The following is a 13402-nucleotide window of genomic DNA, read 5'->3' on the forward strand; positions in this document are numbered from 1 at the left end:
CGATGTGTTGGCGGCGATCTAACAAAACATCTTCCAGCTCTTAAAGATCGACTTTAAGAGCGCCCCCATGGAAGAAACTGAGAACGAGAGCAAAAGTAGTGGCGGCAGGGGCAACAGGAGCGTGTGATGGGTCCCTCCGCAGTCCCCTCCAGGGTGACAGCCAGGGCTTCGGCACCTCCTCTTTTTCTCAGAGGCTCAGTGTCTGCCTCCTTTCATACTCCTTGTGGAGGGACACATGCCCGTCACCCCGCCACTACTACTTTTGCTCTCGGTTCTTGGCATCTTCCATGGGGGTGCTCTTAAAGTCCATCTTTAAGTGGTCCTGCCCGGTGCCCTCCCTCCCTCCTGGAGCACGCTTTCTTCCTTCTCCTGGCGGACACATCTCTTTCAGCCTAGCCCGGCCTGGCCAGCCAGTAGGTAGCCACATGTCCCTGAGCTTCTCACCTCCCCTTGTGGTGAGATGCCTGCGTCTGCTGCATGCTTTTTTCAGTGCGGCTGCAGTCCAGCAGTCACATTGAAAAAAGCATGCCCTGTTCTATGTGCCGGGCTCGGCAAGTCCGAGCAGCTTGCGCATAGAACAGGGTGGTGCCGGACTGTTGGAGAAGTGGAGCGAAGCCAGAGATCAGTAGCTCTTTCGCAGCGCAAGAAGCCTCCCCCAACCAGCCGGCTGCTCTCCTCCTCCTCAGCCTGTTTGTTCTGTATGGCCAAGGAGGAGGAGAGCAGCCAGCCAAAGGAGCGGCTGTTGGAGGCGACTCTTTTTCCATCTCCAGTTGCCTCTTTCAGTGCAGAAAGCCTCCCCCAACTGGCCAGCTAGTCTCCTCCTCCTCCGCCTACAGAACAAACAGGCAGAGAAAGAGGAGACCAGCTGGCTGATTGGCGGAGGCTTCTTGCGCTGCGAAAGAGGTGGCTACTGATTTCCGGCTCCATTCCGCATCTCCAACGGTCCAGCGCAGCCCTGTTCTATGCACCAGCTGCTCGGACTTGCCAGGCCCAGCACATAGAACAGGGCGTGCTAAAGGCATCTCGCGACAAGGGGGGTGAGAAGCTGCAGGACATATGGCCACCTGTTGGCTGGCCGGGCTGGGCCAGGCTGGAAGAGGTGCATCTGCCAGGAGAAGGAATAAAACATGCTCCAGGAGGGCGGGCAGGCAGGCGGGTGGATGTCCCAGGGCTGCTGCACATGCACACTGCATGTGTAGCAGCTATACATGCAGTGTGCATGTGCAGCAGCCCTGGGACATCCGCCCTAGCTGCACCAGGGCCGCCACGTGGTAGGGAAAGCTAGGAGAGCGACCGGAGAGCGACCGGGACAAGTGAGCGACCAGGCGACTGGGTCGGGGGCGTGGCCAGCCACCGGTTCGGTGACCTACGCCAAATCACCGCTACCTGTTCGCCCAAACCAGTGTGAACCGGTTGAATACCACCTCTGATGCAAGGTATATAAAAAGAATCAAGATTATATGTAAAATGGTTAAACATTAATTAATTAATTTGTATCACACTTTCCTCTAAGGACCCGAGAGCAATATTTCAGCTCCTTTTATATTAAGTAGCATAAAGTAGCATTTTTAGACTGATAAGACTTGGCGAACTGAGTTAGAGGGAAACAGTATATAGTTTAAAAATTGACTGAAACTTGATCCTGGGAATCTCATATGTAGATCTAACATAAATGAGCAAAAAGCCAGCAGAATTAGATCCTGGAATGTTGAAAATGGGGGAAAACCATTGTTTACGCCCAGTTCCATACTACACACCAAGGTAATGTGACTTTTACACAAAGGCTGCTTTGGTTTGGTTTATTCTGATAGCCTGGTGACAGCTTTTGGCACAATTCAGTACGGTTTTTAAATGTGGGGCTAGCTTAGGAGGCTAAGTCCCATATTTGCCTGGGATGAATGGAAAAGCATTAACAATTGCATTGAAATAAAGGCAAAGTGAAGCTTTCTGCCATCCACAGTATTTATAATATGCTTATATCGTATATAATATGCTTATATTATGCAGATGGCGACTTGAATGGGATAGAATTTTCTGTCACAGTACTAAACATGAAGTCTTCTGAAAGGGACTGTAATGAACGTGATCCCGAGGGTCAGTCCAGCCATCTTCCCTATATTTCTATGAAAAAAAGTTTAAGACAAAAGTGAAAGGATCAATCATTTATAATTGTTTATCTTAATTCTAATTCTTATCGGATATGTACTATCTTATTTACAAGATGAAGAGAAGGCTGCCCCTTTGTGGTGGCCGTCTACATGTTTTAGTCATGCACTTTACTGCCGAATATGCACATTTAAAGTATTTCTGTCTGGATATGACACATTTTTGCAGTTGATTGGCAAAGAAAGGAAATGATAGCAAGTGTGATAATTAAATGTGTGTGTGTGTAAGTATGAATGTATGCATGTATGTATGTACAGTATGTATGTATGTGTCATATTTCTTAACTACCCATCTCACTCGGGTGTACAAATGTAAACAGATAAAGACTATATGGTTGAACTCTCCAGTGATTGGTTGCAGGGAACACGCGTGTGGCTGCAGGAACCGGATTATATGTGGCCCTGCACTGTTGGATCCTGTGCTAATGGCTCCATGCTCTTCACTTCAGACTATGGTGAGGTAAGTGAAATTTAAGACTGTAATGAACCACTGAAGAAAGGCCTGTTGGATAATCCCCTTGCCTATTTGAGCTAAATTAAAAAGAAAAATACATTGGGAGACACAACTGATACCTGACGTACTGCCTAAGATGGCCAAGTGATGAGTAAAGTCATCTTGCCTGAACAGGCATATTTTTCTTAAGTTTTTGCTCCCCATTCTAACTTGCAAATTGGTTTTTCTGAATTGCTGTTAAAACTCTTTGAACCTGAAACAAAGCACACAAGTTCTCAGAAAAGAACAGCAACACACCTCAGCGGACTGGGGCAGGCTCTTGAAGCTTCCAAGCAATTCACACTTCTGCAGCTGGCCAGGTTTGAAATTGGAGATAATCCTTGATAATACCTTGAATCGGCCATCTTCCATTTTCTCAAGGCAAATCCTGCCCTTCTGAATCTGGTGTCTTAGAGAGGGAGGGAGGCATGCATTTCCCCCTGCATATATAGATAAGATGATCTAATGCAGATCAGTTATTTTTTAATGTGACCTAACTGCCATTACAACATCTCAATGAAGCTTGCTAAAAGAGCAATAGAAAGATGGATATCCTTTCAGTGTGTGTGTTTTTATATATTAGCAACTACTAGTAGGGAATCAAAGATGCAGATGCAGGCATTTAATATATTGTCCCTGTGGAAACTGACAATCCATTATGGCATTTACATGTTTGAAGCATGAACCCAAGAACAGAACAGTCCAAATCTTCAGACTTTTGTACACTGGGCTCTTTAGCTGCTTGTCTCCCTGTGTGTAAACCAATGATAAGGAATTCAGTTTAAAAATCTCTCTCCACATTTCAACTCTTTCCTCTATTTCCACCATGCTGACAGGCCAGTGTTTTGTCTGGATCACATTTATCATGATCCCTGATTGATGAAGTCCCCCACTTCTTTACTATTCATGAGCTGATTAAAAAAAAAAAGAGAGGAAGAAACCCTATAATTTACCATTTTACCAGGAGCCCTGGTGGCACAATGGTTAGAGTACAATATTGCAGGCTAACTCTGCCCACTGCCAGGAGTTCACTCCTGACCAGCTCAAGGTTGACTCAGCCTTCCATCCTTCCAAGATTGGAAAAATGCGGACCCAGTTTGTTGGGGATAATATGTTGACATTGTAAACCACTCAGAGAGAGCTATAAAGTAGAATGGAGCAGTATATAAGTGTAAAGGCTAAGGGCTAGGGTTATTTTCCTGTCTTGAGGCCTAGAAAGTAAAAGTGGCAGAAACTTATCAATTTCACATATATATTTTTTTTAAAAAAGCCATCCCAGCTTTTCATTGTTTCACTGGTGAATTAATTAAAAAAAATGGCCAGAGGATAGTAACTGGTGATTGGAACAGAGAAGGTGATTCTGACAAGTGTATGGTAGCCAGTTCCAATGAAGGCGGGGGCACAATAGGAGAACTGAATTAGTAGAAGTTAAAAAAATACCTTTGATGTGTAGGAGAAAATAATGGGCAAATTTTGCCTTTTGCAGTGGCCTAGGTGTGGGTAGCAGACAATGTTATGTGTTGCTGCCCTTAAGAAATGGTCAGTGGCCTGTGAGTCAACCAGATGAATTCTTGCTTATTATTAAATTAGATCATTGTAAAATGTTGCCTATGGGGCTACTCTTGAAAAACAGCAACTGGCACAAAATGGACTAGCAGGATTCTTTCACAGAGTCTGTATCTGTGTTCAGCATCAAAGGCTCCATTTTCTATTCCATCATTTATAAAAAATAGGAATATGAGACAGGATTTTAACTGCAGCAGTATCTGGCTTTATGGAGTTATTTCCAAAGAAGTTGTACATGCTCCATCCCTGATGATTTTTTTAAAACAAATTTTATTAATTTTTAAAAACAATACACCAACAAACAAAACGTAGTATATAATAACATAAGACATCTTTTCTGAAAAACAAATAAAACATCTTATTTAAAGACAGGATAATTCCAAATTATCACATTTCCATACAAGCACAGTTATGTATATTTATCTCATCTGTTCAATTTCATATCTTTTCCCACCTTCTCTTTATTTTTCCCTTTCCTTCTATTCAATTATATTTCTTTATATCCATCTGTCTTATTTACAATTTCGTTATTCTCTTCCAACATTCTTCTAGCATTTTATTAATTCAAACATAGACAAACAAAGCACCAAACATAAATACATAAAACTTCTTTTTGGAAAGTGGCTTACCCCGGGTAACATCTTTTTATACAGACATAAATCAAATTCATGCTCACTTAATATACTATTTCATATCTTATTTAATATTCTATATTTTCTATATATCTTCTCTCTTCATTCACTCTCTTAATTCTATTTTATTTATTTCATCTCAGTTTAAATGATTGTACTTGCATCTTTTGTCCGTTCTCTTTCAATTATCTATTTATCTTTTCTTTCTAATACAATATTTCTCCTGTAATCACTGGTTGAAGTATGACAACTTTTTATCTTTCCCCTAAATTTAACACTTAAAAATAATACATACTTTCCATACTGATTCTGCTTAGTACATTCTAAGTACTACATTTTAGAATAATAAAACAGAAAAAAAAAATTAAGTTTATAATATAGTAAAAACAATATTCCATAGGAAGTTAAACTCTATTGTTAAATCTTAAACATTTTTATACATTCCCTTTAATGCCTTATTAACACATATGATATTTCAGTTTTCTAACTCAATTTCAAATACTAATATCTACAATACAATCTTATGTACTTTTACAGAATCATTTTTTAAGTTATATTTTACCCTTTGTCTCTGAAAAAAACCTGTTTTTTAACATCTTGTTTTAAACCCTTCCCCCTAGGTGTTCTGCTATGTACAAGGCTCTCTGCCAAAAGAAAAAATTCTGCCAATGCATCAGTCAAGTGTAGACGGTGTGGAGGACATGTCCATGCTGGGAGACCTACATGAGGCTGCCATCTTGCTCAACCTGCACCAGCGTTACAAGCAGAACCACATCTATGTGAGTGAACAAATTAGACTGGTGCCCCGCTAATCTTTCCAACAAAGTGCTAAACAACATCCTCAAAAGAGAAGTTACCTGCATGACTGTATCCTCATCCTATGAGAGGTAGACTATGAGATGATATCCAGGTATGCAGGAGCCATGCCTTTCTGAAGTGTGCTTTGATGCTTTGCATGTCTTTGGGTCATGAACACAGAAGCTTGGGTTAGAGACCTCTGAGAATATTTGGATAGCTTCTTAGTAAAACTAGGGCCATGCTAATCTATCATCAAATAGAATCAAATAGTAGAATGGATTGGTGGCATATACAGTACATTACGTTTTTGAATAACCACTCAAATTTTGAAAAATGCAGCCTGCATATGAGTTGAATCACAAACATAAATGTTCATGTGCTTGCCAGATTTCAGCCTTCTTTCCCAACTTTAGTTTTCTATTTGCAAAGAGAAAGTAAGTGTTTTTACATAATATACCCCTTTCCTGTATTCCCAGGAATAGTTAATATCCATAGTGCAATCCAAAGTTTCTGCTGTTTAATTCCTTCTTTTGGCATTAAATATCCAATTTCTACCTGCTTCTGTAAATATGGAAGGGAGATGAGGAGGAGCAGGTAATTCTGTATCAAGCAAGATGACTGTGAGATCATCTGGGAGCACAAGGAAAGGGATGAGGCATATTCCCTTCTTACCTGTGCCCAAGTGTTCTTAAATTCTGATATTGAAATGTGGATCTTAAGTCTGTTGCATCGCAACGGTTACTAAGGCAACAAGGACTGAAGGCATTTTATATTCCAGTAAATGATCAATTAAATGACCTGTTTTCTGGGAAGCGTCCTCTTTTGGAGTGAGCAAGGGACTTGCAAATAATGCATTATGCTGTCTAGTGATAACCTATTTGATTTTTTTTAACCATTTGCACCCGGCTTACAATTGCACCCTCACTCACCTCTCAGCAAAAGTTCTTTAGAGTCCAGAGCTCATAATCCACCAGCTTTCATTTTGTCTGCTGCTCTTTTACGTCAGATTGTTTTTCCTTCCCCTCCCCTCCTGTCCCCTCCCCTCCTGTCCCCTCCCCTCACCTTTTGTCAGAAAGGGAATGAGAACAACAACATTTAAATCATGCTCTTTTCTGATTCAGAACCTCCGCATGCATTGCCTTAAGGGACAGATAGAATTGCAGAGGTGAATCTACATCCAGTTTTTGTGTATTGCATTTGTGTGTGTGTGTGTGTGTAATATCTGATGCCAGCTGCTCTCTACATAATGAAGTGACATCACTACACTGCTCATTTCTTTGGCCCTGCTGGGCAGTGCTATAAAAGAGGGGGAGGCAGGAGCCAGGCACTGCACAATTTATTGCTTGTGTTAGTAAGAAGAAAGACGGCAGCAGTTCTAGGTGTATTTAAAAGATTACATATAGCAATCCTGTAATACTTGAGTTCAGCCAGAGATCATTTTTATGCAAAAGGCTTTTTGTAAAAGAACCAGAGGAAACATTGTAATGGGAGGGGTGTGTGTGATGGTTTTTATGTTTTGTTTATTGGAAAAGGCAGATCAAAATCTTCTCTTTAAAGGAAAGAGATTGTAGAAAATTTAACTGATTTTTGTGTAAAAAAATAGTTTTTATTAGCTATTAGTCATTTTATTAAGGAAAAAAAATTACAAGATGTATGAAAAATCGTGTAACTGTACACTTCTTGAATATATTGGGCTTGCGTTTCCTAAGGTGGAACAGCTTATTACCTCAAAAAAACCATCACTGTAGTGGAAAATCATTGGTGATCAGCCAGTCTTGCTTAAATCCAGGCATTTGGTTATCTTGGGATCAGAAATGACTAGAAGAATAATGGATGACACTTGTGGATGACATTAAAAGGAACAAGCTTTCTAGGTGTTTGATAGCAAAATGATGAATGTTGCAGCTCTGATTTAAAAACAAAACAAAGATCTTGGAGGTTGAAACTTCTTATGTTTATTGATAACTCAGAAGTATTCAATTTTTGTATACTGCTGAGCAGGTTTGGAATTAGAGAAGTCTATTATGATCACCTTCACTAAGTTTCTGCAATGGTTGACATGCCTGCCATTCCCTCTGCCTTTTTTGTTGAGGAAAAGAGATGTCCATTATTTTTTAATGAAGTTGGGCACACTTTCAAACAAAGCAGTCATAGCTTTCATCATCATCTTACTTTACACAATGCTTTTGAGCCTTCCTAGATCTCTATAAGCTTCCTTCAAAAACAAAAATATTGTGTGTGCAGCCCACTACTTTGGAACTCATTTCCTGATTCTTAAACGTTTATAGGCATGAGGCTTTAATTCCTTGCTAAGACTACGGAAGTAAAGTAGAAGTTTCTCCTGTTTAATTGTGCTCGACTCTAGGGTGGTGCTCATTTCTATTTTCTAGCCAGGAAGCCAACGTTGTCCGGCGCTTCCTCAATGTGGCCAGCATGACTATATTCTGAGGCACATGGAATGCTGTTAGTTTCCTACCAAAGTAATACCTATTTATCTACTTGCATTTGCAAGCTTTTGAACTCTGGGCAGGAGCTGGCATAGGAGCTTACCCCTTCATGCAGTGTCGAACTGTCAACCTTCTGGTTAACAGTTAACCAGCATCTTAACTGCTAGGCCACCACACCCCTGAGACTATGGAGACACATACACACATGCTATTTTCCACTTAACATTTTCTATGTAATGCCCCATTTTCAGTTTCAGTGGTTTCTGCTTCTGAGGAAATAGGATGAAATCCTAAAAATAGAAGATGTGTCCTGTTTCACTTTTCATGAAACATTCAATAAAGAACATTATTAGAGCAGTAGTCTTTAAGGAGATCTCAGTTTGGAAAGTAATTCAAATTCTTGGCTTCTAAAAGGTTTATTCTTCAGATTTGTATGAATTATATTTCTATCTATTAAAGAAGATATTTTGGTCTTCCTCCTGAATTTGGCTAATGAGTTCATATTGTATTCTGATCTTCAGATACTTTAGATTTATCTATCACCTCAGATTGTGCAGACTCTTAATAGCTTCCTCCAACGATGTATTTTTAGAAACCTTTAATGTACCCTCTTATGTTCCTTTTTATAATGAGCTGACAAGGTTTTATCCTTTAACATTTTACTCAATATATTGTTTTCACTTATACCCATTGATTTCTCCCCTGTCAATAATGGAATCTCCATTCTCGATAATAGCTTTTGATGTATTTTTAAAAAAATACCTCCTGGTCAAAAGCTCATCACTGAATCCATGCTGGTTCTACGATCAAGCTACATATTCAGCAGAAGATGGTCACTTTGCTCAATTCTCCTCAGAATCTCAATGCATTTTCCCATATGGGGCATAGCTGAACAGAAATGGTAATTTCCATATTAAAAACTGCCTTGGAGAAATAATGAAACATACTCATTATCATGACCCCCCATAGTACCATTACACGAAGATGAAGGCCAGGGGAGCATCTAAAATTTGTCATAGCAGTTTTACATCTCTGGGAGAGCTTAATTGAGGATTCTGATCTTGTTCAAAGCACTGTTTGCTTGCCTCTGCAAAACAACTGAGAAGGGTATTTGTAGCACGGGGAGTGCCCTGCTGCAGTTTTTAAGCACAAGGAGACTTTTTCTTAAAAGTGCTAATTGAGTAAGAGAGACTGTTATTCTGATTTATTGTGCATATCATTTTCTTCATTCTGAATCCCAGAGCACTCCAGAAGAACACTTTTAACTCTTTCAGATTTGGTACAATTAGCATAACTTAAAAGTCAAGTATCATGGATCTCAAGCATGGAGTCCAAAGATAGTTTAGTTTAAAAGGGGAAGTTGCCACCCAGGACTTTGCTGTAGGATGAATGAATGAGGCTGATTATGTACTGTGTTTCTTTCATGTCCTGTTCTGCTCCCTGTTGACATCTTTAATTTAAAATTATATTTAATGGAAAGAGTGTGCTGAATAACACGGGAATATCTTTTCAAGTGGTGAAGAGTAGTGCCATGCTAGTTGGGGGATGATGAAAGTTGCAATCACATGTGTTTTGAGTGTACTATATTAAGAAGGGTTGTATGGAGAAACATTAAAACAAATTTGCAATAACTACCAGCAGGTGTTTTTCCTTCTGCATTGTTGCAGTTATGTTTTTAATACAATAAAGAAACAAGAGATCGTTCTTTTGATTATTTGGTATTCTGTAGATCTGGCTTCCTATTTATTCTTTAAAGGCTTCTCTTTTTTTCTTAATAATTCAAATCTTTATTCATTTTTCTTTTTGACTGGGGTTCCTGACTTCTGGATCCTTTATGTAACATGAAAGAGGCAACCTAGGGTACAGTCTAATTGCATAATTACCCATACTTCTGCCAACTATATTAAGAACGGTGGTAACAGAGTATGGGGATTCTTATAACCTAAGCTGGGCTGGTAGGACCTCTGGTTCAATGGATTAGAAAAGCATAAAACTGTGGAATGTTGATATAATAACATGGGTGCGAATTTCTATTAGGTTCCTAAAGAATTAATTGGAGGTTACATAATACATTATAATATATTTGGGTGAGTTGATTGCTGGGTGGCAAGGCTTGTTCACATGTATTTGTATACAGAAACACACAATTTGCCCAGATTGTTCTTTTCTATACCAGAGTTACCACTTGTATTAAGGGTTCAGGTAAGGTTTTTCTTTAACTTCAACCCCCACCCCTCCTTCTACAGCAGGGCTGTCAAACTCACAGCCCGCGGGCCAGATGCGCCACACACTGGTCATGTCCACACCAGATCTAGTGAAGGGGGGAAAAGTCGTGATATGTCACGTGATGCCGTTGTGATGACGTCAGTTTGACACCCCTGCTCTATAGCATTTCTGATAAAGGTTGCTGGATCCTACCATACAATAACAATGGAAAATGCAAGTGAGGTCTCCCATTCAGGGTTTACTTGCAGAAGACCAGTCTAAGTTCCCAGAGCAAAACGTCTTCCCTCCCTTCCAATGCTTCTATGTTCTTTGGAACTAGCATTCAGCTACCTTGTTAACTTCACAAACCACACTTCCTTCCAAATTATCAGTTTTTAAGAAAACCTAAAAAACCCAAAATGCTTTGCCTTCCCTCCCTTCCCTTGCAGACAAGCATCGGTTCTATCCTGGTTTCTGTGAATCCCTACAAACCCATTGCTGGGCTGTACGATGCGTCCACCATTGACTTGTACCGACAGCACTGCCTGGGGGAGCTGCCCCCTCATATTTTTGCCACAGCCAGTGAGTGCTACAGCTGCCTCTGGAGGCGTCATGACAGCCAATGCATTCTAATCAGGTGAGAGAAGTAATGAGGCTACAAGCTGCTCCTTCCCCATTTGTCCCACTGCTGGTACTGAAAAATGGGTGAAAACTTCAGAATCATTCTGTCTATTAACAGTGGAGAAAGTGGAGCAGGAAAGACAGAGAGTACCAAATTGCTGCTAAAGTTTCTGTCAGCCATGAGCCAGTTCTCTTTGGGTAGCTCTGCTTTGGAGAAGTCCACCCATGTGGAGGAAGCCATCCTCGAGAGCAGGTAAAAGGAACTCTGTGGACAAGAAATGGGGAAATGGGGATATTGTTTCTCAAGAGCCACATCATGAGAATGATGACATTTGACATCCTCAATGTCAGGGGCATACAGCCCTAGGTTGCAGCCTTTTGTGTGCTCTGTTGCACAGGAGCTCTGAGAAGAGGCAAGATTTCTTATTCCTTAGGATATTGTTGCAGTCAGTATGGAGAATCTTTTGGGAAATCATGTCCAGCCTCATTGAATTCTCCCAAGGGACTTGAAACAACAAACCACCTACCTTAAAACAAGATCTTTTCTGCACCAAAAGAGGATGTACAATGTGTAAAATCAAGAATATTTGCATTTTCTTTCTGCTTCTGTTAGTTATAAGACCAGTAAGGATCATGGCACACAAATGTTATCATGCATTTTTGAGGTTATCATTACAGTTTTCAAGGCTACAAACTTTCTTTTAGCAAAAGCTTTGTCAACATCTAAATATATCATATAACCAGACTTGTATTATTGAAAAATATGTTCTGTGTAAACCTATCTAATGTTCCTGCCAAACAAATCTAATTTTCTTTTTTTTTCACTAAAGCCCAGTCCTGGAAGCTTTTGGAAATGCCAAGACAGTTTATAACAACAATTCTAGCCGCTTTGGCAAATTCATCCAGCTACATTTTTCTCCGCATGGGCATATCCAGGGAGGGAGGGTCACAGACTGTATCCTTTATTTGAATGGCAGCTCTTCAGATATTGCTCACCTCTAGATTAAGAAAGAATGGAACCAATAACCCCTCTGTACAGTTAATTTGTAGATGACAATGATGTAGATGATGAAGCAGCCTTCTGCAAATTCCATAAATGAGGTGGAGAGATTACACTATAAATACTTTTTTATGAAACTCTCCCAGCTCTCCATCAATGGCATTTTTCTCTTTCAAAGTTCAGCAAAAAAAAATGGTAACTTTTTAATTCGTTAGATTCAGGAAACAAAACATCGCTTATAATTTAGGTACAACCGTGTTTGAATTCATTTCCAAGGTTATTTTTGCCAGCTATCAGAGAATATGTTTATAAGAGAGTCTTAATGACATTTATTTCTTAACTTGTTGCTCAGATTTATTGGAAAAGGTGAGTGAAGTTTGTTCTCATTTGTTTTGTTTTGTTTTTCCAACACTCCTCCTTATATGAGTGGTGAAAAAGCAACCAGGGAGTGATATTGGATATAGCATCATTGGGTATTCTCAGCAAAACTGGACTATGTCCCTAGCAATTGGCAAATGTTTTGTTTAGATACATTTCTAATTAGTTCTTTATCATCTCAGAAACAAGCTTCCAATGCTTCTCTTTTTCAGGATAGTATATTTAATTTCTCTGTTGTATTAATGTTGCTCAGTGTGTACAGCTATACCCTGCATTGACTCAGACATTCATCACCTCCAGTGCATTTTATTTTAGGACTGAAAAAGTCAAAGGGAAGTTTTCTGGAAATAAGAATATGAGAGTCTAAAATACTTCTACTTGCAATCAGGCAGGCTGAGACTAACGACTAGATCAGTGTTTCTCAACCCCAACAACTTTAAGATTTGTGACTAACTCCCAGAATTCTCCAGTGAGCATATTGACTGGGGAATTCTAGGAGTTGAAACCATACATATTAAAGTCACTAAGGTTGAAAAATGCTGATCTAGATGACACGAGCAAAGAGGCAGCATGAACATATTCAGCAAAACAAACAAACCTGCTTTACAACCCCTGTTGTGTAGATGCAACCGTAGGAAATTTTGATGAAAGGTAGTACAAGTTTTCATTTTTTACCAATGATGCAAACATTTGCTTACTTTTAATGAAGCACCTCGTTTGATACACAACAGAGAAGGAATGGTATTAAGAGTAATAGACCATGATTGTGATATGTAATTTACTTCATCCTGTATAGATATCTACCCATTTAAATGGGAAAAAATGTGGACACCATTCAGGATTTTTGTATATTGGTGAAAAAGTTGTGAAGCCAATGTGCTTCATTTTCCTTAAAGCACCCAAACACGGTGCATATAAATATTGGGAATGTGTATTGAGTTTCTGCTAACTGCTTTCTGTTTTCCCTTTACAGAACAGGGTGGTTCACCAGAACCCAGGAGAACGTAATTATCACATTTTCTATGCATTATTAGCTGGTGTCAGCGGGGAACAAAGAGGTAATAGTATTTCCCAAAGGTCCTCATTGCTATGCAGTG

The 13402-nt window shown here is 39.7% G+C and overlaps 2 protein-coding genes across 3 annotated transcripts in view; both read left to right on the forward strand.

The window, feature by feature from the left end:
• Positions 1-11986, forward strand: part of LOC148133210 (unconventional myosin-X-like) — a 42118-nt gene extending 30132 nt beyond the window's left edge. Inside the window, exons 2-6 of the mRNA XM_087950443.1 lie at positions 2527-2625; positions 5477-5635; positions 10756-10943; positions 11046-11180; positions 11758-11986. Of these exons, the coding sequence (XP_087806569.1) occupies positions 2527-2625; positions 5477-5635; positions 10756-10943; positions 11046-11180; positions 11758-11929 (753 nt within the window). The 3' untranslated portion in view covers positions 11930-11986. The remainder of the gene's footprint in view (positions 1-2526; positions 2626-5476; positions 5636-10755; positions 10944-11045; positions 11181-11757) is intronic.
• Positions 11987-13272: 1286 nt separating this feature from the next.
• LOC113410701 (unconventional myosin-X-like) overlaps positions 13273-13402 on the forward strand; it is a 57411-nt gene continuing 57281 nt past the window's right edge. Inside the window, exon 1 of one of the 2 annotated variants that reach the window (XM_087950441.1) lies at positions 13273-13363. The gene's annotated coding sequence lies outside the window, so the exon portion shown is untranslated. The remainder of the gene's footprint in view (positions 13364-13402) is intronic. The other variant, XM_087950440.1, reaches the window with a different exon arrangement.

This window comes from Notechis scutatus, chromosome 1 (assembly GCF_049901735.1).
Source record: "Notechis scutatus isolate UNSWTSFEM ecotype Mainland chromosome 1, rNotScu1.2, whole genome shotgun sequence".
In the NCBI taxonomy this organism is placed as follows: Eukaryota; Metazoa; Chordata; class Lepidosauria; order Squamata; family Elapidae; genus Notechis; species Notechis scutatus.